At 42.2% G+C, this 25,835-nt stretch overlaps 1 protein-coding gene across 3 annotated transcripts in view; it reads left to right on the top strand.

Annotated features, from left to right (window-relative positions):
- Positions 1–8,282: 8,282 nt before the first annotated feature.
- The window catches only part of LOC127634502 (fibrinogen C domain-containing protein 1-like), a 164,216-nt gene continuing 146,663 nt past the window's right edge, over positions 8,283–25,835 (top strand). For all 3 annotated transcript variants that reach the window (XM_052114112.1, XM_052114103.1, XM_052114094.1), the window contains exon 1: positions 8,283–8,995. In XM_052114112.1, the coding sequence (XP_051970072.1) occupies positions 8,924–8,995 (72 nt within the window). In that variant the 5' untranslated portion in view covers positions 8,283–8,923. The remainder of the gene's footprint in view (positions 8,996–25,835) is intronic.

Raw genomic sequence — 25,835 nt, 5'->3', positions numbered from 1 at the left:
ATAAGCATTGTGGCATGGCTCTAATGAGAGTATTTTACCTGAACTTCCAGATAATATTCAGTGGGGAACGAAAGGAATTAAATGTTTAGGTGTGTACATTGGAAAAAGTGAATATAAAATGAAAAATTGGGAGGGCCTAATAGAAAATATTTGTGCTAGGTTGTCTAAATGGAAATGGTTGCTACCCCAGCTATCGTATAAGGGAAGAGTTTTGGTAGCAAACAATCTCATTGCTTCAATGCTTTTATATTATCAACACCACCAGTGGATGGATGTGGCATGTGCTTTGTTATGCAAGGCTGGTGCCTAGATAGTTGTTTCCTCTGTCTCTAGAGAGAGTGGATTTATAAGTACTAACACCTGTTTATCAAAGTGTTCTGCAAGCGTGGAAGACCCTGTCCTTTTCAAGAGAATGTTGAAGTAGTGGTTATTTGAAGAGCTTACCCGCTTATCACCACTGAGATGCTATGCTTATCCACCATTAGGTCTGCACTGATGGAGGTAGGACTTTTAAAAATATGTCATCTGAGGAGAGGAAGGAGTTGACTTACAGCTGAGGAAGTGGCTGTTAAGGCAGGTTTTAGGTCTGTGCATCTTGCTCAGCAGATGCTAGATGAAAAATTACTTTTTCTTGGAAATTCCAGAATTACAACTTTTTAGTGACTTGGGTTTAAATGCTCTTTACAGAGCACTTTACAATCAATTATCAACATTGTAAGAGACATAAGAGACACTAAATGAATAGTGGGGCTGATTTCAGGCTCTTAAATTTTGTGGAAGTTTGAGGTCAACATTTTACCAGGAAGTTTAATCATGCATTGTTTATTTTTGGTCCAAAGTTCTGTGTATAACAAACATGAAGTGGTGCTACTGTGCTCTGTATCCAGTGAAGCTGTTGGATTTACGGAGCATTACAGTGGTATCTCCCCCTCTTACACCAGCATTGTGCAGAGAACGCCCCTGAGCACTTCAGCAGCTAAAAGAATATATTCTTTCCTCATAAAGAGAATATTTCCTTACTGAAAGAGTGGCAATTACGAAAGCATCTTTTTCAAGATGCTCCAAGGCCGTGCCATGCCCCGCCCTGTACCTTTCTTCCCGAAGGTGCATGATGAGCTCACATGATCGTGGCGGCACCTTTAACTGCTGGCGGGTTCCTCCGCTCTCACTACCCTCGATAGTGGGGTGGTCAGTGGGTACTCAGCGATTCCCCAGGTGGATCAGGCGGTTGCAGTGCACTTGTGCCTGCACATCGCCGCCACCTGGTGGAACCACCCAAGGCTCCCGTCCAGGGCTTGTAGGTCTACGTTGTCACTAGGGCCTATGGTGCTGCTGGACAGTCCGCCTTCAACCTGCATGCCATGGCTCTCCTGCAAGTGCCCCAAGCCAAGGCACTAAAAGAACTGCACGAGGGTAGTTCTGACACAGATTGATACAAGAGTGTAAAGGGATCAATGGAAAGGAGGAGGAAAGAACCGGCTTGTCAATATAAATAATAGTTTAATATAGAACTTACACAAAAGACAAACACACACACATGATGGACATGTCCGTTAACGATCCCTCTCTCCCGCACGGTCCTCTGTAGTCGACCTTTATCCCTCTCAAAGGCTTGATTAGCCTAATACGGGACCGGGTGTGTAGGATCACAACCCGGCCCCGCCCTCCACCCTGTCACAAAGAGCTTCGCTCGGCAACCAATCTTCTGTCCCGGCACGATCTCTCGGGTAGGCGATGTCCACCCTTTTGGTCCAGGAGCACTACCTTTGGCTCAACCTGGTCGAGTCAAGGGAGGTTGACTAGGTACGATTCCTTCTGAAGACCGCCCTCCTGACGGCGCTCACCTCCATCAAGAGGGTAGGGGACCTGCAGGCATTCTCTGTTAGCGAACTGTGCCTAGAGCCAGTTTCGTCCCGTGTTATCAGGTGACACAAACAGGTAAGTTCCGGTCAGCTGGCCGGGTGTATCGCTTGTGCATAGCGCCTTTCCCCTCCCTTGAGGAGAAGACATGTGCTCTTTTTCCCAGTTGCGTTCGCAGGAAGTGTGAACCCTGGACGTTCTTCCTCCCTAGCCTAGCGGCCGTCGAGTCTTCGGAGAGGCTCACTGCCGCCCCGGTATGGGCGTCACTAGGCCCCCGTACTGAGGTAAGTGCTCCACATGTGCTGGTTGCCCCCTTCGGCAACCCTGTGTGATGTATATCCTGCAAAATGGTTGTGATGTATAGCCCGGCAAACCGCGTCTTCCTTGGACAGAGGGCCCTCTGCCCTGGGTCGCCGTGTTTGTAGTAACCCCTCCCCACCTTTGGGTAGGGTCTACCACGACGCTGTTCCACATGATGTGCTTCCGCTGCAAGCCGGTAAGACCGTGTGTATATTCCACCTAACCCCCCTCCGGCCGGATGTGGTCTCTGCGGTGTCCTCCTCTTTGGAGGGACACCCCCCAGCTTGGACCATTTATATTTGGCCCCCAGCCGAACGATTTCGTTCCTTTTACAGGGGAGCAAAATAGAGAGAAGGCCCCGGCTGAGCCAGCCAGTCCTTATAATTCTGAGCAGTTAGCTGTTCTCCCTAGGTGCAGTGGACCGCTTCATGCCTGCCAGTGTGTTGGGGGTAGTTATGCGACGGCTTGCTGCGCTGGATACGAGGCACACAGAGGTTTGCCCGTCTCGCACCGCTTGTCTGCGTAACTCGGTTCAGCTCTGTGGCGTTTTCCATTGGACCCCTAGTGTCAACTCAGCGACACAACGTCGACTGAGTGACAGACGGGGAACGTCTCGGTTACTGACGTAACCTCCGTTACCTGATGGAGGGAACGAGACGTTGTGTTCCCGCTAGCCACAATACTGAACCATCCGCTGAAAGCGCCGGGTCTTTGGCTCGGCTCCTCGGTGCGATACCTGATGTGTATTTGCAGCGTCACTCCTTTTATACCCGTATGTCCGGGGGAGTGGCATGCAAATTCCACACGCCAATTCTCATTGGCCTTTTCTCAAAATCAGAGATGGCCGTGCTCCGCAGGAGCGACCCCTAGTGTCAACTCAGCGACACAACGTCTCGTTCCCTCCATCAGGGAACGGAGGTTACGTTAGTATCCGAGACGTTTTCGATGGTGAGGAAGCAGACAGAGGCCATCAAACAAATCCCTGCCCGGCTCAAGCTGCAGCACCCCGTCTGCTCATTGCCAAGAGCGTCAATCTGCGGTGACCACACCAGCTCTGCCACAGCCCTCCCCAGCAGGCCAGCCCTTGCATGGAGCTGCCCGAATGAAGCAGATGCCCATGGAAGGCTTCGAAGCGCCCCTGAGACGGGCAGCCCAGGAAGTCGGGGACCCACTACACAGGAGCTGGTAAGAGCACCACTCCTTCCTCTGGTTGAGGGCCGGGCAGAGAATTATTGTCACACCCACATTTTCAAGAAAAGAGTTTCCTCACTTCCTGGGTCACACAGTCGATGTCCACGGGTGTCATTATCCCAAAAGCCGGACACCTTTCGTTTTGTCAGGTACGGTGCCTCAGAGGCGGGTCTACCACCCCTACGCGCCCAGCTGTGGCACAACCCCACCCTTGACACGATGGTCACAACAGGGCGCAATGACGATTCCCCTCCTTCCCTGTCCCAGACCGCTCCTACGGTATGTGTAAGAAGCCAGGTAAGTGCTTCGATATCCCTGGACTCAACGATTGACAACTCAGGCTCCGCCCCAACGCGAGGCCCCACCTGCCAGAGCTTGGGGCCGTGGTTCGCACTCCCCAACGTGTCACAGTGGATGATCAGGACCGTCTGACTCGGCTACGCAATTCAGTTCACCAGGCGCCCGCCCAGGTTCAACTGCGTCTGCTTCACTTCAGTGAAAGGCGAGAATGCCGATGCCTTGTGCCCGGAGATCACTATGGAAGGATGCAATAGTGCCTGTTTCTCCAGCCGAGATGAGGAAGGGGTTTTACAGCCCCTACATACCCAAAAAAGGCAGTTGGTTGCGGCCAATCTTGGACCTGCGAGTTCTGAACCGAATCAATGATGGCACGACTCATGAGCGTGCGCACGCAGTCGGTGCTCAACAATCTGAGAGCATTCAGGCGGAAAACAGCAGTCCCACTGAAATGATTTCAGAGGCTCCTGGGGCATTTGGCATTCTCAGCAGCGGTCACAACACTCGGGTTGATGTATATGAGACCGCTTCAGCACTGCCTTCAAACTCGAGTCCCGAGATGGCATGGCACTATGGTGCACACCACACACTCGCCCTGCGAAGGCTTTTGCCGTTGATCCAAGGCAAGCACGTGCTGGTCCAGATGGACAACACGGTGATGGTAGCGTACATCAACCACCAAGGTGGCGTGCGCTCTCGTCGCATGTCGCAACTCGCCCCCATCTCCTCCTCTGGAGTCAGCAGCGACTCAAGTTGTTGCGAGCCACTCATATAACCTCAACAGCACAGCAGACGTGTCTGGTGCACTGGCTACAAGGCACGCAGAGGTCTGCCCATCTCACACCGCCAGTCCACATAACATAGTTCAGTTAGTCATGGCATTTTGTACAGGGACCTCTAGTGTCATTACATCGACACAACGTCAAGTGAGTGACAGAAGGGGAACGTCTCGGTTACTGTCGTAACCTCCGTTCCCTGATGGAGGGAATGAGACGTTGTGTCCCTCCTGCCACAACACTGAACAAACCGCTGAAATGGCTGGGACCTTGTCTCGGCTCCTCAGCACAAAACCTGAATGAGTGGTTGCACGCCAGCTCCTTTTTTACCCATATGTCCAGGGGAGTGGCATGCAAATTCCACTCACCAAATTCCATTGGCCTTTTCTCAAAGATCAGAAGTGTTTGGGGTTCCCAAGGGTGACCCCCTAGTGTCATTATATTGACACAACGTCTCGTTCCCTCCATCAGAGAATGGAGGTAACGACAGTAACCGAGATGGTTTACCATTTATAAAGCTTATCCTGCTCTCCTCTTTCTCTTTCTTTTTCCCATCTGTTGAAAGGGAGTAGGGTGCAGCCTGGTTTAATTACATTTTCACTTTCATAACTTTTATCGCTTTGTATGTGCATAACTTATTTTGTGTCTATAGTGCAATGGTGGAAATGGAAAAGTTTTGGTTAACTGTCTCTTTTTGAATTGGCTAAAGATGGTTATTATAGTTGAGTGTTTGTGCATGTGTGTGTGTGACAAGAATAAATGAAAGGAAAAAATATACTTCTGTCTATGCATCCATCATCCACATCTTTTATTTCTTCAATTCTACAGATACTTACACTTGTTTTTTTGCTGTCACATCAACTGTCCCTTCCTTTTCTTCCCCAAACACCCCCTGGTTTGCTCCTCTTCTCAAAATGTTTTACAAATTGTGGCTCTGGCATTTGAGGAAGAGTATTGCAGGCCATTGCCTCTTCACAGATCTTTGCTTCTGTCCACATGCCCCAACATCTGTAAAAACGCACACGTCTGATCACACACACACACACAACATATATTAAGCAACATGTTGTATGTCTATAAAAAATGAACACATACAGAGCCAAAACAACAAAAAAGGACATAAAGGGACGGTGGCCGCCGCCATCTTATCAGCTTGATTCTTGCCAGTGGTGCCACTCTGTCCTTTGTCTAAGACTGGTCTTACTGGAACCTTCAAACACACACACCTCTGCATCAAAACGCTCCCCCTTTGTCCACTATCAAGTAGTCTCAGCATGTGGCAGGTTGTTGCCTGAGGCCGTATGAGGTTTAGACTGCACACTTCAATCTTCAAACTTTTTCTCACTCAGTTTCTCCCTTACACTATCATTATATATTAATGGCACTGCTTCCTTTGCTTTTAGTTTTATACTTTGCCGGTCACGAGCGGCTTTAAAAGGAAATTATCATCCGATCTGAAAATTGAAAAAAGCGGATACACATACAAGAATGAGAACTTGTTTAGTGTGTTTGATTCCAACAAGCAGGGATACTTATGAGAAGCATGAACAACTGTAGCTCAGGTTAATACAGTTAATCCATTAAAATTGCGCACCTTCTCCAGGATGCTAGCGGTGTCCGTGTTGTGGTGGCAATACTAATTTTTATGGTGGCCACCCCTCTGGCCCAACCCCTGGTCCATCCCCTCCAAATCCAATCACAAGTGGTCACATTAAACACATTTCAGTGACCAGGTGTAAACAGTGATGTGTCTCACCTGATCACATGTGATCAGACCTCCCTAGACACATCTTAAAGGAATAGTTAACCCAAAAATGACAATTATCTCATCCTTTACTCACCCATGCCATCCCAGATGTGTATAACTTTCTTTCTTTTGCTAAACTCAAATTAAGATTTTTTTGAAAAATTTCTCAGCTCTTTTGTTCCATACAATGAAAGTGAATGGGTGCCAAAATCGGAAGTTCCAAAAATCACATAAGTCAGCATTAAAGTAATCCATAAGACTCTAGTGGTTAAATCAAATGTCTTCAGGAGCAATATGGTAGGTGTGGGTGAGAAAAAGATAAATATTTACTGTAAGTCCTTTTTAACTATACGTTCTCCTCTCAGCTCAGTCAACCTCCACTTTAACTTTCACTATTATATTCCTTTTCTTGTGTTTTTGGTAATTCATATTCTTCATGAATATCACCCCCTAAATGACATAAATATTTATATTTTCCTCACCTAGACCAATCATATCACTTCAAACGATGTGGATTAAAACACAGAGGTCGTATGGAACACTTTATTGATGCCTTTTTGTGCTTTTGGAACGTTTTGTCACCCATTCATTGTTCACTTGACCACCACTGCTGATATTTTCTTCTAAAAATCATAATTTGTGTTTTGAAGAAGAAATAAAGTCACACATTTCTGGGATGGCATGAGGATGAGAAAATGTTGAGAGAATTTTCATTTTTGGGTGAACCATCCATTTAATACCAGGTAATAGTAATAGTAGTAGTAGTATTTAAATCAGAAGCTTGTATTATATAATTTACATCAGTATTGTAGCCATGTGTACCTGTTAAACTAAAAGATAGCCTTTAGACACACAAATAGAGCCTTTTATATGTTATATATGAATCAAAACAGCAACTTTGTGACTTTGCTCGAGGAAGGCTCATATTGTTATCGCAGCGGATATGAGTGCAGCGGGCACGATTGACCCTGCAAACACATGTGGACTGCACCTGTGCGTGTTTGTAAGTAATTGTTGTAAAAATATAATTGATGCTAAACTGACTCACACCAAGATGATCGTCTGATTAATCCCTTTTCTGGCAGATATAATCACCGGCAACTGGCAAGGGTATGCTAATGGATAATATGACAAAAACATCTGTGCAATGATTATAATATTTTGTTTGGCTTAAACTGCATGCTTATAGATCACTGTGGGGATGCTTATACAATTAAACGACCGATTGATTTTATGCTACTTTGAGACATCTTTTTTTTATTACCCTATCTAAATCAATTTAAAGAGGCCCTATAGTGCTTTTTGGGATTTTACCTTTCCTTTAGTGTGTAACATTGTCACGATTCCCTTGTTGTCCGCCCTGTGTTTCACTTGTCTTTGTCTAAAACTACACTTCCCACAATTCCTGGATCTCATCACTGCCAGCACTCTGTCATTGTTTGCACCTGATTGTTGTTTGTGATCATCCTGTGTCTGTGTATATAAACCCTGTTTGTTCTCCACTCCTTGTCGATCGTTGATGTTTGTTTTGCCTGTTTTCCCATTGAATGTCTTCCGTGTTTTTGTTTTATTTTTCCCATTGTGGATATTTCCTTTGTTCCTGTTTGTCGTGTTGTCATGTTCAAATAAAAACCCACTGCATTTAGATCCTCGCCCGCCTTCACCTGCTTGTTTTTTTTTTATTAAAGCATGTAAACCTATTCTAGTAGACCCCCAAAATAAAATTAAGAACCTGTAAATTAGCATAATATGGGATCTTTAATTTATTTCTCTCACACAATTGCGGGTTGAGTTTCGATGTGTACGTTTCTTTCTCGAAGAGGGTGTGGAGAAGTCAGTGTCCACAGTGTCTGGGAGTGAGAGCAAGCAAAAAGAAGAAGAAGAAAAAAAAAGAAGAAAGAAACTGAGTGGTGCACGCTTAATGTACAGCTTCTGAAGCTCACATAGAGCATGAAGCTTGGCACACGCATAGGAAGCCCGTTAATCTGTCCTGCCGCGTTAGTCTTAATGAGACATTCCCGCTCTGTACAGCTCCGTCAGATAAACTAAGAGACCCTGGGAAACGGATTTTATTCCCTCCTCAAATCACTGCCAAATAGTCCCATGCGAACCACTCGCGAGCTCAGCGCGTGAAGCAACATTACCACCACAATCTGTCCATCCCGCTATGTAAGGGCTCAGACCTCTAAGGGGATACAAAGTGCTGTTACATCACTTTAAATAGAATTTTCGGGACTGTTCGCCCTGTTTTCAATACGCTTTGACAGAGACACAAGGAGTTGTTTCGCCACTTTATTGGCATTAACTTGGATTACGCGCGAGGGGTGTTGGTTTCGCGCCGCTTTTTGCCGTGGTGTTTCTGTAATCCTCTTTACTAGAGTGGAATATCTGTGGACTTTATCAACGCTACGGAGGTACGAGAAAGAGCTTAAAGAATTTAAGAGGAATTTCACATTTTTTTATTATTATTATTTTAATCTTTCCTTTTCAAGTGCATGTGATATCCTTATTTGTGTGGTTCTAGAGTCTTCGCCGCCCCTTTTAGACCAGAATTAGTCCGTGTGTTCCCGGAGTAGAGGATAGTGTATTTTCGATATCGCTCACACCCCCTCTGTCCTCTCCCCCTTCCCCCTAATGTTATCTGTCTATTTTTCTATGGAATAACTGGCCAGGAGAGCAACTGAACGACGCGGTGACTTTTTTTCAACGCCTGCAACTGACAGGTGGTTTAGGGTTGTCTCTTCTCCGGAGAATGGTCAATGATCGATGGGGAGTCATGAACAGCTCGTCGGAACTCGAAGACGGACAGCGGGGCAAAAACCAGGTGTGTGTCCCACTCTTTCCCCCTTACACTTTAGTATGAATGTACTGTAGTTTTCGGATAAATCGCAATTATCATCTACGTGTGTGTATGTCTTAATGTGGTCGTGAATGTATGTGTGTGTGTGTGTGTGTGTGTGTGTGTGTGTGTGTGTGTGTGTGTGTGTGTGTGTGTGTAAGGAGAACAGTGAATAGCACAATAAGTTGTGCTCTCCTTATTCCTGTCACTCCGCATCAGCGCGCACGTAGATCATTCGCGCGCTGAAAGTGGTTATTTTGTTTCCCGCTCATGCAGATTTAGCCGAATAGGTCGCCAGCCACGCGAAATGCAGCTGCTCCGTGAATTTGCCATAAATACCTAAGGTTGTTCTACCTAATTGTCAGTGTATGAAGTGTGGATAAGCCACACTTATCCACACTTTACACCAAAGGACGCCACACATGTGGTTCAAACTATGTGATATTCAGTAGTAAAGATAAAGGTTTGTCAAGGTGTTGACACACCTTTATCTTTACTACTGAATATCACATAGTTTGAACCACATGTTTTCATTTATTTTAATAACGTGGTCTATGGTGAATGTGTGTTTTAATGGCCAGGAGTGATATACTGTAAAAACTGGTTACAGTTTTGTCTAGACATTTGTCTATGGTATTACTGGAGCTATAGAACCCAAACCTCAAACTTAATGAAAAACTCAATTTGCGACCAAATATATGGAAACCAACATGTAGCTTAATAAATATTTAAGTTGAGGCTTTAGTACACAGCCACAACATTACACAATTAACTACAGAGACACATTGGGGAAGAGATAAAGAGATTAAAAGAGAGTAAAGTAAGTACTCAACCTGTGTTTTTTTTTCTTCATCTTTTCATTCATTAATCTCCATCTTTAGTCATCCTACTCTATGTGTATTCCATAATGTCTTTTTGTGGTTTTCTGTGCTGGGATGAGGGGAAAAGATTTATAGAAAAGGTGCAGCTATCTTTATGAGGACTCTTCATAGACATAATGATTTATACTGTACAAACTATAGATTCTATACCCTAGCACATCCCCTAAACCTAACCCTCACAAAAAAAAAATTCTGCATTTTTACATTTTCAATAAAACATCATTTAGTATATTTTTAAGTGATTTGTATTATGGGGACACTATAAATGTCTGCATAAACCACATTAATAGCATAATACCCTTAAAAACCTAAAAAAAAGTCATCGTAAACCACTTAAACCTCACACACACACACACACACACACACACACACACACACACACACACACACACACACACACAGACACACACACACACACACAGCAGTGGTGTACTGGAATTGATTGAGTCAATTTTTGCTGACAGCAGCCCACACCAGGCTCTAGACATGAATTTTAAACTATTGACTGTAAGTGACTGTTCTTAGAGAAATCCTTTGTTATTGAATGTGAGGGTGAGTATATTTATGTTTAGCTGACAAGGTTTATTACAAGAATTATGTTGCAAGGAATGTTACATGATTGATGAACTCACATGCTTCCATTGTATAAATTCACACATTGCACCTACATTTGAGAGCATTAAAACACATTTTGCAACATTGGTTTTAATAGCCTAAATAGATACAAATAACATTTGTTACGGTGTAGACATTTTGAGAGATAATGCCGGGACCAAAGTAAACATAAATAAATAAATAAAACCTCATACCAGGGGACCATTTAAAGGTTTAGATACTACATGTGAAATAGTTATAGGTTTTACAGAGGGATAAGCATTTAGAGGTCTAACAAAAAAAAATTGTATTTCTGAATTCTGAAAAGGGATAGTGTGATTCTGCCAATAAGCACACAGGAAGTCTGCATGCTTTTTCCCAAAGTTTCAATACCCTAGAATCGGTGACAGTATGCCGACATTTGATGCAATATTTCACACCAGACCTTTTTTGCATCGGTTTGTGGCGGAGCAGGACTGCGCGCTGCCCCTTTAAGGATCCACCACCAACAACTAAAATGGCTGCTCGTTAGATTATTAGGTGTCAACAATAAAGGCAACAATGAAAGGTAACAGGGAAGAGGTCATTCACAGTGAGATTTGAAACTGGTTTGAGGTGAAGTTGAGGTGTGCCAGCTGAGTAAGGAGAAAGAAAGTTTGTTTTTGTGTACTGTGATGTGGATTAGGAACGCAATCGGAGGAGAGAGGAAGAAACCACAAAGGGACAAATTTGACAGTGCTTATCACCAGAGAGTGAGGGCTGGATTTTTTATAGCCTTTGATTGCACTTCTTGATTGAAAGTGGAGTGGCATGAGTTCAGAGGTGTGACGGTAAAATAAAGGTCTATAATGGAAGCGCCAATTGATTCCTTGATTCTTCTGACCTACCTTTATTCCCTTGTGTTGGACTCTCACTCTGCGTCCTGCAGCATTGCCCACAGTCACCAAACAGGTACATGCAAACTCTCTGTGAACCAGTTGGTCTACCTATCATTATGAGGACTTTCCATAGGCATAATAATTTTTATACTGTACAAACTATAGATGCTATACCCTAAACCTATCACAATCCCTAAACCTAACCCTCAAAAAACTTTCTTCATTTTTACATTTTCAATAAAACTCTGTTTAATATGTTTTTAAGCTATTTAAATTATGGGGACACTAGAAATGTCCTCATAAACCACATTTATAGCATAATACCCTTGTAATTACCAGTTTGTAACCTTAACAATTGTCCTCGTAAACCACATAAACATGCCCACGCACACACTCACACACACACACACACACACTTTAATAATTATATTTGGGTGTTTTGTTCTTTTGTGATTTATTATTATTTCTGGTATTTTGTTTGTGAGTCTTGGACTCCTTGCATTTTGTTACTGTTCATGCTATTATGTATTTATGCTATTTGAATAAAACACTTATTTGTCCCACTATGCTTTGAAATTTGATACACTCGTATTTTGTGAATTTTTATTGCATGTAATTGGTGGCTTTTAGAGCTCTCTGGGACAAGGTATTCATTTTGACGGGCCTAAACCTGTCTGTTACCCGAATTTTTATTTAAAATTATTCATTTAAATTTAGTATCGGTGCCATCCACCGTTACAGGTTTTAGTGTGTTTACCTTCCCATGTGGCTCAACTGGCAACATGTTGCGTCAGTATCGTGAAAGACCTTGGTTTGTATCCACATTGAAACCAGAAGTAATCATGTTTGATTAATCAGTGACAAGCATGATTCAGAGGTTGCACTTTTCTCCCTAACTTTTAAAAATTATGCCTCAAATGGTTAGGTTGAGGTTTGGAATTGGGTGGGGGGCTAAGAGTACATATACATGTATTACACATTACTGTATTATGTCCGGTACAGCTGAAAGGAACTCGCTTCACAACTAGCTTTTGTCGACCTCTCCAGGACATAAATGGAGTTCATACGTACCTATATGCCTACATTTTGGCCACTGGGGGCTATGTTTTAATTTCGGTAAGTATGGTTTTTGCTAAAGAAAAGTCGACCTACTCTTTCCAATTTCAGTGTGAGATTAGGCTGATTCTGCATGGTTAAAAAGTGTTTTAGGACCATAGACAGCAACAGTACTCTGGAAAATGCCAAATCCAGAACCATATGCAGCGCCTGAAGCATCTAGCACCATTGCACTTAAAATCTACTCCAACAAAATATTGTTAATTCATATTATGAGCAAAAGGATAAATATTTTAAATAAAATAGGATGAATACATTTATTATAATTAGATTATATTCTTTGACTTTATCTACTAATAATTTAAAGTTGTAATCAACTGTTTTGTGTGATTTAGATCTTCAAATGTGAGTTATGTGTAAGACCAAGTTAAAATGAGCTCATGTGATAAAAACAAAACTTTTTTTTTCCTTTTTGAAAGTCAATTTCTTTATAGACACATACCTTAAAGTTTTGATTACATAACTCATTCACCATTATCCCCTAAGAAAAAAGATAATGTTGATTTGGTCATTGAGAAGAAAACACTATTGATTTATGAAATATTATGTAAATAAAAAAGCAATCTTTCAAAACATTAATTCATTTAAAATGTATTATATTTAATTATTTTTCAGCACAAACAGTAAAAATGAAAATATTACATAAACATACACAAGCCTGGTAACATGAAAATAAGTATATTATACACATTTAGACCGACAAGTAAATGTGGGTGGGTATTATAAATCAATGTGACTTGCCCCAATATCACTCTGACAACTTGCCCCTACCTGACAGTTATGAAAAAAATAGTATTTTCTTGACAACACATTTCAACATTTCTTTTTATATCTAACTACATATAATATAGTCCCAGTGTGGTGTATATTGTGTAGTTGTGTTTGTCAGAGTTTTGAATTAGATGTTTTAAACCAGCATAATTAAACGATAACTGTTAGAGAACACTTTTGAATTATGTCACAAATCCCTTGTAGTTATGGTGTTATATCAAAATAACAGCTTTTCCCCTATAGTTCCTATATCAAGAAGGAAGTTTAAAATTAAATGTTTAATTAGCTCCAGTTTATTCCAATACACAAACTTGTTTTTATATTATTGTGGGGACTCTCCATAGACTTCTATGCATTTTATAGATTTTATACAGGTCTAATGATAATGTATACCCCCTACTCCTAAACCTAACCCTCACAGAAACCTTTTGGCATTTTTACATTTTCCAAAAAACAAAAACAAAACAATGTTTAGTATGTTTTTTTTGTTGTTTTTTTTTAGGCTGTTTGAATTACAGTGACATTAGGGATGCCCTTATTAACCAGATTTAAAGCATAATACCCTCGTAATTACTAATGTGTAACCTAAAAAAAACACACATGCTCGATTGCATTTTGCTTTACATTGAATTAGTATTCTACAGTGGGATTTCTTGTTGAAACAAGTGCCCTGTTTATGCTTCAATTACAACACCAACCAGTGACATGCACAGACGTCAGCAGGGACAGGGGCAAAAGGATAAAAAAAAGGGAACTGATTTTTTTTAATTATTATTAACAATAAGTATTATTAATTAATTTATTTTAGTATTTTTTTTTTTTAAAGAGTTGCACTTATATATACTTAACGTATCCTTTGCTTTTTGAGTTTTTAAGCATTTTTTCTTGTATTATAAACATAATTCTTTCCATTAGATTAGGTAGAATGTGTGTTCGCCCGTCGCTTGACTCCGACTCGGTTCCTCGAAGCTCGGGTGATGATGGGAGGTCGTTTCCTTGCTCTTGTCGGTGGGTGGTACGGCATCTGATTCTCAGCAGGTTGAAGGGAAAACAGAAAATTCGACACATACTGTCGATGGAAGCAACGCCCAGAAAGATCTCAGAAGTTTTTAATAGTGTAAAGGCTCAAACGAGCTAACAATAAACACCAATCATCCGTGGTTATCATGGCGAGAGAATTTAGTTGGAGAGGAAGAAAGAGCTTTTTCAGCCTTCAGCTATTCAAGCAATACAAGGAGGTGTTGTACTAATAACTGACTCATTCCTGGCAAGAATATCGGGGAAGGGCGTGTTGAAACATAATATAAAAAGGCAGGAGCACTAGATTCCTATAAACTCTATACTTCCAGGAGGATTCTTCCTGCTAGGGACTGACAGTGCTATTTGTGTCACCGTACAAAAAGACGGTAAAAAATGCCTGAGGACGGCAGCCCCTCCAATCTGGGCATGTGCAAAGTAGGGCGTACAATTTGGACAAAAAATGGAATTGCGATTATTGTTTTTAAATTTTGATTGCGATTTGAACTGCGATACGATAAACATACAACAACAAAAAAGTGCCATTTCTTTCAACCAAAATTAAACCACATTTTTCCCATGTTTTACTGCCGACCAGAACATTTTGGTAATTTTTGTGTCTTCTAAAATGAACCAAAGTAAATAAATAAATAAATGTAACAGTGAAACAGAGGAAGGATAAACATCACGATCACATTGCATCTTTCTGCTTTGTAAAAAAAAATTGTCCAATTTGTGTTAAGTTCAGTTCAATTTTCATCATAATTTTTTTTAAACCCAGTCAATTTGAATATTATATTATTGCAATGATAATAAAGTTAAGAAATTATTATAGAAATAGATTATTGTATAATAATAATAATGATCAATGTTGCTATAATAAAGCTTAAGTATTATTATTCAATAGTAATTTATTTAATAATTTCTTAACTTTCTATGCAGTCTGGTTGAACCCAGTCTTTATTTTGGTAGAAGCTTTTATTTTGAAAACTGAAAAGGCAGATGCGGATGTTTGTAGATTAGATGAGAACAGCCTGTTGTGTGAAATGCTCTCATTTGGCTTGCTGTCCACAAAAACACTTTTTTAAATGTGTATAGTCAATTGTAGTAGCCAAACATATACTGTTTGTGAAATTACACAAATGTGCAATTAAAGTAAACTCAAGGGTGCAGATAGATAGAATGTGTGTATGGAGTGCAGAATCACTTCGAAAAGCATGTGTAATACATTGATCCCGTTTACATGTATTTAGGAAAGTACTACAGACAAAGAGCAGTGTACATAGGTGCACCACAGTGGGAAGAGCGTGGAGACTATTTATTTAAATAAATCGCAGCCATTGTGGTTTGATTATCGCACTGGATCAAATCGCAATTTTGGTTAATCGTTCAGCCCTAGTAAGCTCAAGTAGAAAACAACACATTATTTCACTCACATATTAAATTCATATCAAGTAATGGCCTGGAGAAATAAAAGCTTTAATTTATGCTGTAAACAGATATGTTTAGTTGTGTTTCGCTTGTAATTTCATGAAACACAAACAGAATAATAAAACAGTTGATGCTCCATGATGCCACTTCGATGCTCCGGGGCAAATTAAAAATGATATTTTTCTCCCTCAAAGGGCACTGCAGTGGGAGGGGATGCCACTAGATAGCTTGTTTCAACAAAGTGAGAAAATAATTTAACATCCTCCAATGTGTGACTGAGTGTGTGCAGTTTTTTTTCCATATGTGTCCTTGTGAATATTGATCTTGGGCACGATTGTTTATTTTCCCTGTCCTGCCTTTCCCATTGAACCTCCTATCACTTTCTCGTCTATTCCTCCCAGTGTTTTTGCTTTCTCTCACATATGCACTCCTAAAGGGAGCATGAACACATGCACACAAACACACACAAGTAGGCATATGTAACGATGGCTGGCAACAAGGTAGACGCTGAGACGATGACAGTGAAGTGCGATGATCCCAAGTGCAGTTTATTTACAAAAATTATATCCAAGAACTCTAAATTTAAACGTCAACAAAACATAAACATAAACTTGACTTAACTGAACTTGACTTAACTAAACATGACGACTTGACTTGACTTGGCTTGGCTTGGCTTGGCTTGACTATGGAACCAACATTACACAAACAATACACGACCATGGACAATGGCAAACATGAGGGTTATGTACTTGGACTAGGGTGAACCCATGACAATGAAAAGCAATGAACACTTAGGACTCTAAACAAGATAACGAGACTGCTAACAACCCAATGAAACAATGAACCAATGGGGACAAGACACAAGAACATGGGAAACACATGACAGGATCAAATGACAAGGACACAAGAACAAACATGGCATGGAACTAATTTAAAGTAAAAGACATGAACATAAACACATACAATCCTGACAACATCACTCAGGTGCACTAAAATCAAAGATAGAGATTTGCCTTGCCCATATTGTGCAGAGTTTTGTGCCCTCGCAAACTAATTCAAACAGTGAGGGCTGTGTTTGTGCTTACACATGAGTTCACTGAGGTCCTCCCCATTCACTTCATGCTATCAAGTCAAGTAATTTTTTTATTTGTATAGTTCTTTTCACAAAACATAATTTCAAAGCAGCTTTACTGAAAACTATGCTGTAACCAAGGCCAGGTTAAGCCTCCCCAGGGCCCTGGGTTTGCTCATGAATATTAATTAGGTCGCATGATCTACAGCTCTACACAGGTTAACCAACGTTATAATAAACTAATTAATATTCATGAACCACCCCCCTAAACATTTGCTCATGACCCAGAGAGTCGCAAACTACCAACGTAGTATATGTTGGTAGTTTGAAGAAGACTCGCCAATGACACATATTTCAAAGCTTTTCCAATAAAAAACAAATAGCAAATACATCAGCCCTTGATTGGCTGTTAGTATGAATGTAACATTGACAGAAATAATTTATTTTAGACTGCGGAATACATACAAAAATAGCCATGCATTTACCATGCACTTATGCTAAAACTACTAAAACTACTAAAACGGTCAAGCAGAGATCTACATAAAATTTAATTACACTCACCACTATCATCAAACAACTTAAAAAGCGCACTTCATGGTCTTCTCGAAAGCAAGTCCTCAATTGATTCATATTCAGTTGATCCAAGATGGCGGCACGGTAGCACGCAGCGGCCACTCCGGATCCAAAATGGTGCTATTTTTGTCACTTGGCACATGGACATCGGAGCAACCGGTGTTCGTGTCTACCATTGTCAGACACTGCTAAAATATAAGATTCATGCAACAACCAATGCGAACTCGGCTTGCTGCGGAGACCAGGCCTCTAGTTCTCGGTGTTGCCTGATGCCGGTGACTGGGGGAGGGGACGTCGTAGGCGGTGTGCGAGGAAGCGAAAGTGCGGCAAGGGGGCGGGGGTCCATGCTAGGCTAAAAACAAACCCTAGCCGGCTGGCTCTCTTGTCTATCCTACTCTCAAATGTTTGCTCCCTGGACAATAAACTATACTACATCCAACTCCAGCAGACTACGCAGCTTGAGCTTAGAGACTACTGCGTCTTTGTTTTCAAGGAGACGTGGCTCAGCGACAGAGTTCCGGACGCCGCCATTCAGCTAGACGAGCTCGCCTCGTTTCGTGCCGACAGAAGTGCAGCTCTGTGCGGTAAGACTCGCGGTGATGGCTTGTGTGTTTACATCAACACGGAATGGCGCAATAACTCTATGCTAGTCTCTAGTTACTGCTCATCGCTGGTGGAGCTTTTGACTGTTAGATGCAGAGTTTTTTATTTACCATGGGAATTCACCACTATTATTATAACCGGAGTTTACATTCACCCCAGCGCTAACGCTAAGGAAGCGCTCTGTGAACTGTATGGGGCTATGAGTGAACTGCAGAATGCTCACCCTGACGGACTGTTTATTGTCGCCAGAGATTTCAACCATGCAAATCTCAATACAGTGCTTCCTACATTCCATCAGTATGTGGACTTTGCAACGAGAGGGGTGAACACGCTTGATCTTGTTTACACAAACATCCCAGGTGTGTACCGGGCTGAGGCCCGCCCCCACCTCGGCTACTCAGACCACATCTCTGTTTTGCTAATTCCAGCATACAGACGTTTCGTCAGATGCACAAAACTGCTCCAGAAGCAGGTGAAAACCTGGTCAGCAGGAGCCATCTCTGCTCTTCAGGACTGTTTTGAGTGTACTGACTGGCATATGTTCAGAGAGGCTGCAACATATAGCGACTCTACCAACTTGGAGGAATACACAGCATCAGTGACCAGCTACATCAGCTGGTGCATTGATGATGTCACCTTCTCCAAGACCATCACCACACACTCCAACCAGAAGCCGTGGATGACTGCGGAGGTGCGCGCGCTGCTGAGGACCCGAGACTCCACCTTCAGAGCAGGCGACAAGGCTGCCCTAAGAACAGCGAGAGCCAAGCTGTCCCGGGCCATCAGAGAGGCAAAGCGCGCACACGCCCATAGAATCCACAGTCACTTCCAGGACAGTGGCGACACGTGGCGCATGTGGCAGGGCATCCAGGCCATCACCAACTACAGGAAATCATCAGTTGCCTGTGACAAAAATGCCTCCCTTCCAGATGCGCTGAACGACTTCTACGCTAGGTTTGAAGCACAGAACAACGTGGTGGCAAGGAAGACCACCCCTCCTCCCAACGACCAGGTGCTCTATCTTACCATGGCTGATGTGAGGAAAACTCTACGTAGAGTCAACCCATGGAAGGCTGCTGGACCAGACAACATTCCTGGCAGAGTGCTCAGAGGATGTGCTGACCAGCTGGCAGATGTTCTTACCAACATCTTCAACATCTCTCTGAGCAGCACCGTCGTTCCAATGTGCTTCAAGGCCACCACCATCGTCCCCATTCCAAAGAAGTCTTCAGTGTCCTGCCTCTACGATTACCGTCCCGTGAGGCACATTAAGACCCATACTGCCCCCCTCACTAGACCCACTGCAGTTTGCGTATCGTCCAAACCGTTCAACAGACGACGCCATCGCCAACACCCTCCATCTGGCCCTCACCCACCTAGATAAAAAGCATTCAACACAATCATTTTTCAGCACCTGATTGGAAAGATGATCCTGCTGGGACTGGATACCTCCCTCTGCCACTGGATCCTGGACTTCCTGACTGGGAGACCTCAGTCAGTCCAGATCGAGAACAGCATCTCCACCACCACCACACTGAGCACTGGGGCCCCCCAGGGCTGTGTGCTCAGTCCACTGCTGTTCACTCTGCTGACTCACGACTGTGCAGCAATGCACAGCTCGAACCACATCAATAAGTTCGCCGATGACACGACCGTGGTGGGTCTCATCAGCAAGAATGACGAGTCAGCATACAGAGAGAAGGTGCAGCGGCTAACGGACTGGTGTAGAGCCAACAACCTGACTCTGAATGTGGACAAAACTAAAGAGATGGTCGTTGACTTTAGGAGAGCACAGAGTGACCACTCTCTGATGAACATTGACGGCTCCTCTGTGGAGATCGTCAAGAGCACCTGGCGGAGAACCTCACCTGGTCCCTCAACACCAGCTCTATTACCAAGAAAGCCCAGCAGCATCTCTACTTTCTTCGAAGGCTGGGGAAATCACATCTCCCACCCCCCATCCTCACTACATTCTATAGAGGGAATATTGAGAGCATCCTGAGCAGCTGCATCACTGCCTGGTTTGGGACCACGCCCTGCAGATGATAGTGAGGACAGCGCATCCTCACTATCATCAACACTGCATCCGCAAAAACACTGCATCCGCAAAGCAACCAGCATTGTGGATGACCCCACAAACCCCTCACATAAACTCTTCACCCTCCTGCCATCTGGCAAGAGGTACCGAAGCTTTCGGACCCTCACGGCCAGACTGTGTAACAGCTTCTTCCCCAAGCCACTCCTCAATACTCAGAGACTGGACTGACACACACACACACACACACACACACACACACACACACACACACACACACACACACACACACACACAGCACACACACACGCACACACATGTCCTGAGTTGCACTTTAATTATTGTCACTTTATACCTGGCTGCTACCTCAATAACTGCTATGTGCATAGAACACTCATCTCATAGTATGTTATGTTTACATTTGGCATTTTTAGAAACTGTCATCTTTTTGCACTACTGTGTACTGGTCGGTGCTGCACTGTCTCTCACTGTGCCTATTGTTCTAATTTATTGTACTGTCCCGTACTTTTTGCACACGTTTGCACGTGCACTTTATATAGGTATGTTATTTAGTCTGTGTAGTCTCATGTGGTTCTGTGTTTGTCCTATGTTGTTTTATGTAGCACAATGGTCCTGGAGGAACGTTGTCTCGTTTCACTGTGTACTGTACTAACTGTAAATGGTTGAGCGACAATAAAAACCACTTGACTTGAAATAAGTCTTTGAAACTCAAATGGTGCAGGGGATCATCATGCTCTGTTTACATCGTCATCGTACAGTTCAGTCTGTTACAATTCTCTGACGTCCTTGGCTGATTTTGATTAGACTGATACCCGAAAACAAACTCTCTATGGTTTAAGGGTGAATTCAATTATAAGAGCTAAGAGTGTGAAGCCAATTCAGACTGGTAATGCATATAAATACATATTTTTTAATGTGAACCAACATCCTCATATTATTTTTTTCTGTTTCTTATCACAGAGACAATTAGAGCCCACAGTAAGTAAGCTATTCGTAGGTTGATTTCCCTTGAAGAATGTAAACACTGGCTCTGTAGCACTTTCAAATAATTGTTCCCTTAGTTTGAGTGGCATGCCAACTTCTGGCTCAACCAGTTGCATTACTTTGGGGCGGGAGTACCTGTAATACACTGTTTAGCTGTGAATTTTCTCATTTTTGCAAACAATAGCAGACTAAGAATGCAAGAATGTTCAGGAAAACAGTGGAGGTGCCCTGGGCTGCAGCCCATGTTGCCCATTGTGTTAATGTGACCATGGCTGTAACAGAAAATGAGGCTATAATGTCTGCTATGCATTCAGCTCCAGATGTGACAATACCCTAAGGCAATTAGGCATTGTTCACTCATTGAAAAATTTATGAAATGGTGTATTACACTGTATTTTAGGTGCAGTAATAGTTAACCTCTGGGAAATCTTCATTATTTTTACTGTAATTTTACAGAGATGATATGAAACTAATTAATACAGCACAATTACTGAATCTACTGAATCAACTTGGTGAAGGGTGCTGTGTGCAAGCGGAACACCCGGTCAGTAGAGCTGCATTACCGAGTTCTACCGGTTCGGACCTGACAAAACACGGGACGAGACCGACTCAACCCTGAGATTGTAAAATCTGGCAAAGGTATTGGGTGTTGCCCAGCCCGCTGCTCTGCAGATGTCTGCTAAGGAGATGCCATGGGCCATTGCCCACGAGGATGCCACACTTCTCATAGAGTGTGCTCGAACCCGCAAGGGGGCAGGCACGGCCTGGTTGTGATAAGCTAAGGAAATAGCATCAACGACCCAGTGTGCTAACCTCTGTTTGGAGACGGTGTTCCCTTTCCGCCGTCTGCCGAAGCAGACAAAGAGCTGCTCAGAAAATCTAGAGCTCTGCGTGCGGTCCAAATAGATACGCAAAGCACGCAAATGTGTCGCTGACAGAGAACACATGCAGGTCCTCAACCCTCTTGATGGAGGCTAACGCGATCTGGAGAGCCGTCTTCAGGGAGAGGGCCTTGAGCTCAACTGAATCAAGCGGCTCGAAGGGGGGGTCTCTGAAGGCCCGAGAGGACCACAGAGAGATCCCAGGAGGGGAACAGGCTTGGCCGGGGAGGGTTCAGTCTCCGGACGCCTTAAGCCCTGTGAAGTACACACAAGCAGCGACTTCATTGCTTCCTACTGATGTCGCTTTAGCATTATTATTGGACTGCACATCTGGCCATATCTTTAGAAAATCTAAACACAGATTAGGCCTTTTTTCAGTAAAACTAAGATATACAGTGCTGTGAAATAATATTTGCCCCTTTACTAATTTCTTCTATTTTTGTGTATTTTTGATACTAAATTGTTTTAGATCTTCAAACGAGATATAACATAAAACAAAGGCAACATGAGTAAACACAAAATACAGTTTTCAAATATATATATATATATATTTTTATTGAAGCAAGAAAGTTATCCAACACCTATATCACCCATGTGAAATACTAACTACCCCCTTAAACGTAATAGCTGGTTGTGCCACCTTTAGCAGCAACAACTGCAACCAAATGCTTCCGATAACTGGAGATCAGTCTTTCATAACACTGTGGTGGAATTTTGGTCCACTCTTCTTTGCATAACTGCTTTAGTTCAGCCACATTAGAGGATTTTCAAGCATGAAATGCCCATTGAAGGTCCTTCCACAGCATCTCAATCAGGTTCAAGTCAGGACTTTGTCTAGGCCACTCAAAAAATGTAATTCACAGGTGGACTTACTCCTATTCTTTGTATAATTATCTTGCTGCATAATTCAGTTGTGCTTGAGCTTTAACTCATGGACTGATGACCGTATTTTCTCACTTTTCCCTCAATTATTGCAAGTCGTCCTGGCTCTGAAGCAGCAAAGTATCTCCAAACCATCACACTACCACCACCATGCTTGACCGTAGGTATGATGTTCTTTTTGTGGAGCTCTGTGTTTGATTTACACCAGATGTAACTAGACCCTTGTTTTCCAAACAGTTCCACTTTCGACTCAACAGTCCACAGAACATTCTCCCAAAAGGTTTGAGGATTATCAAAGTGTGTTTTGGCAAATTTCAGATGAGCCTTAATGTTCTTCTGGGTTAGAGTTTATCACCTTGCCATTCATCCATGCATGCCATTTTTGGCCAGTCTTTCTGATAGTGGAGTCATAATCAGTGACATTTATTGATGCGAGAGAGGCCTGTAGTTTCTTTGATGAGTCCTCACTGTGCTCTTGGAGGAATTATGGAAGAATGGCCACTTCTGGGAAGGTTCACTACTGTGCCAAGTTTTCTCCATTTGGAGATAATGTCACTCAATGTGATTCTTTGGAGTTCCAGAGACTTTGAAATAGCTTTGTAACCCTTCCCAGACTGATGTATTCCAGTTATCAGGCCTGGGAGTGTCTAGTCCAGCTGAACCCCATTATGAATGCAGTTTCATAGATTTGGGGCTTTATTAACTATGTGGCAAATACTTTTTCCCACAGGCCCAGATGGTATTGGATATCTTTTTTGCTTCAATAAATAACATTACCATTTAGAAGCTGTATTTTTTGTTTATTCAGATTGCCTTTGTTTTATGTTAGATTTTGTTTTAATTTTTGAAACAATTTATTATGAGATATACACAAAAACAGAAGAAATCAGCATGGAGGATAATACTTCTTCACAGCACTGTAGTTCTAATTCAACAAGAATCGGGTTTGTTGTCCCAAAAAATGCACATTCTTCTTGGGAGAGTGCTTTTATATGACCTGTGGTAGAGCTCAATGCATCATATCATTAAATAAGAAGATTTCCTTGCATCATTTTATTATATCCATGTATGTGGTTACAGACAAATAATATAAAACAGTAAAATCCATTATCTCAAACTAAATGGGATAAATGGGACATCAGCTCCGCTGGACACACTCTTCACTCCTATTTGTTGTCGCTCCCACAAGTCGCTCCTCATTTGCATACAGTTCAACTTTTCTCAACTTTTTCGTGCCGCTCACCATGCCCACATCTAGTCGCCAGAGATCACTGTTATTTGTGTCACTGGAAGTTGCCAGTTGTTATTGAAAACAAACAAGATATAGTTGCATATTTCCAATATTTGATATTGGATTTGCTTAAACCAGTAATAAGGTGATTATAGATTAATTGGCTAAATCTATATACATACATTATATATATATACACACAGGGGATTGAAATGTCTGTGCTTTCAGCTGCTCATACAAACAAATAAGGAAAACAAAATATTAGCTCTTACAATTATGTCTTCTTTCTTCAAATTTAAGATCTCTTCAAATGATAATTAACTCTTTTAAAGGGTTAGTTCTCACCCAAAAATGAAATGGTCGTCCACGCATTCACTGGCTTCCTCTATCCTCTGCGCTTCCACGTTCGTCACTTCTCACTGGCGCATACACTATGCCTACGTCATACACCAAAACTCGACTCTCTCGTGAACGTGCGGACGGCTGTTACCGGAAGCCAGTGATTATAGTTTATAAAGTTATAAATAGTGATATTTTTCTTACAAAAACGCATCGCTTCTCTTCAGAAGACCTTTATTAACACTCTGGAGCCATGTGGATTACTTTTTTGATGGATGGATGCGCTTTTTTGGGCTACTATTTGTTACGATTATAAAGCTTGGAAGAGCCAGGGTATTTTTTTATATAACTCCAATAGTGTTTGGCTGAAAGAAGAAAGTCATATACAACTAGGATGGCTAGAGAGTTGTCACGATCCCTTGTTGTCCGTCCCGTGTTTTCCGTTTCACTTATCACGTTCCATGTCACGATCCCTTGTTGTCTGTCCCGTGTTTTCTTTTTCACTCATCACCGCCGTCTCTGTGTATTGTCCGCACCTGTTTGTTATTTTGTTATCACCATGTCTGTCTATTTAAACCCGCTTGTTTTCCCTTTCCTTTGTCGTTCGTTGACGTTTCATGTTCGTGCTTACGTTTGTAAAGCTCTTGTATGTTCTTTGTTCATGTTCCCTGCAGTTTGCTGGTTCGTTCGAGGATAACCCTGGTTCGTTCGAGGATAACCCTGCTGTTCATGTTTTCCTGTTGTTTGTTCGTTCGAGGATTACCCCGCCCTTCGTGGATGTTCGCTCCCTGTTCACCCTTGTATGTTATCTCATGTTTTAGTTTCTTTTTCCCATCGTGGACCCTTTCATTTGTTCCTGTGTTCTTGTCAGTATTATTTGCTTGTGAATAAACCGCATTTGGATCCGAACCTCCCGTCTGCCTTCTCCTGACTCCCCACTTCATAACAAGAGTAAATTATGGTATAATTATCATTTTTGGTTGAACTAACCCTTTATTCCCATTAGAGAAATGTAAGAATTTTTATGGCCTTATATTTTGACTTTTAATGGACCCTCAGGAACCCTGTTTTTGCCACTCCAAGTGTGCAGTTTAGCACTATAAATAGTGCATAGTATGTATTTGATACATTTTTGCTTACTGCACTAGAGCCAAAATTTCTTATGGACCCAGACCTGTTGATTAATTTGATATTTTGAAGTCAGACACCTGAAATAATATAAGCAGGCCAAATAAGCATAGAACTTGAGAAAATCACTTAATTATTGCCTTCTCAGAAAGTATAACCCAAATATTTTTTTCCTCAAATAATTCATAAGCATTGACAGCATCAATGCAAGTGTTTGACCTGCTCAAATTGCTGTTAAGATTTCAATTTCCCTGGAATTAGGCCTTTATATGTTTCTGATGTCATGCACTAAATTGGCTTTTGTTTCTGTGTATTATGCTGTTGATTAATTATATTATTTAGCATTAGTTTGCCCTCCTGCTCTTGTGTTTTTATACAGTATGTTCAT

This window comes from Xyrauchen texanus, chromosome 4, assembly GCF_025860055.1.
Source record: "Xyrauchen texanus isolate HMW12.3.18 chromosome 4, RBS_HiC_50CHRs, whole genome shotgun sequence".
NCBI lineage: Eukaryota > Metazoa > Chordata > Actinopteri > Cypriniformes > Catostomidae > Xyrauchen > Xyrauchen texanus.
Note: the sequence above shows the minus strand (reverse complement) of the source record. Positions and strands in the feature narration are given on the sequence as shown.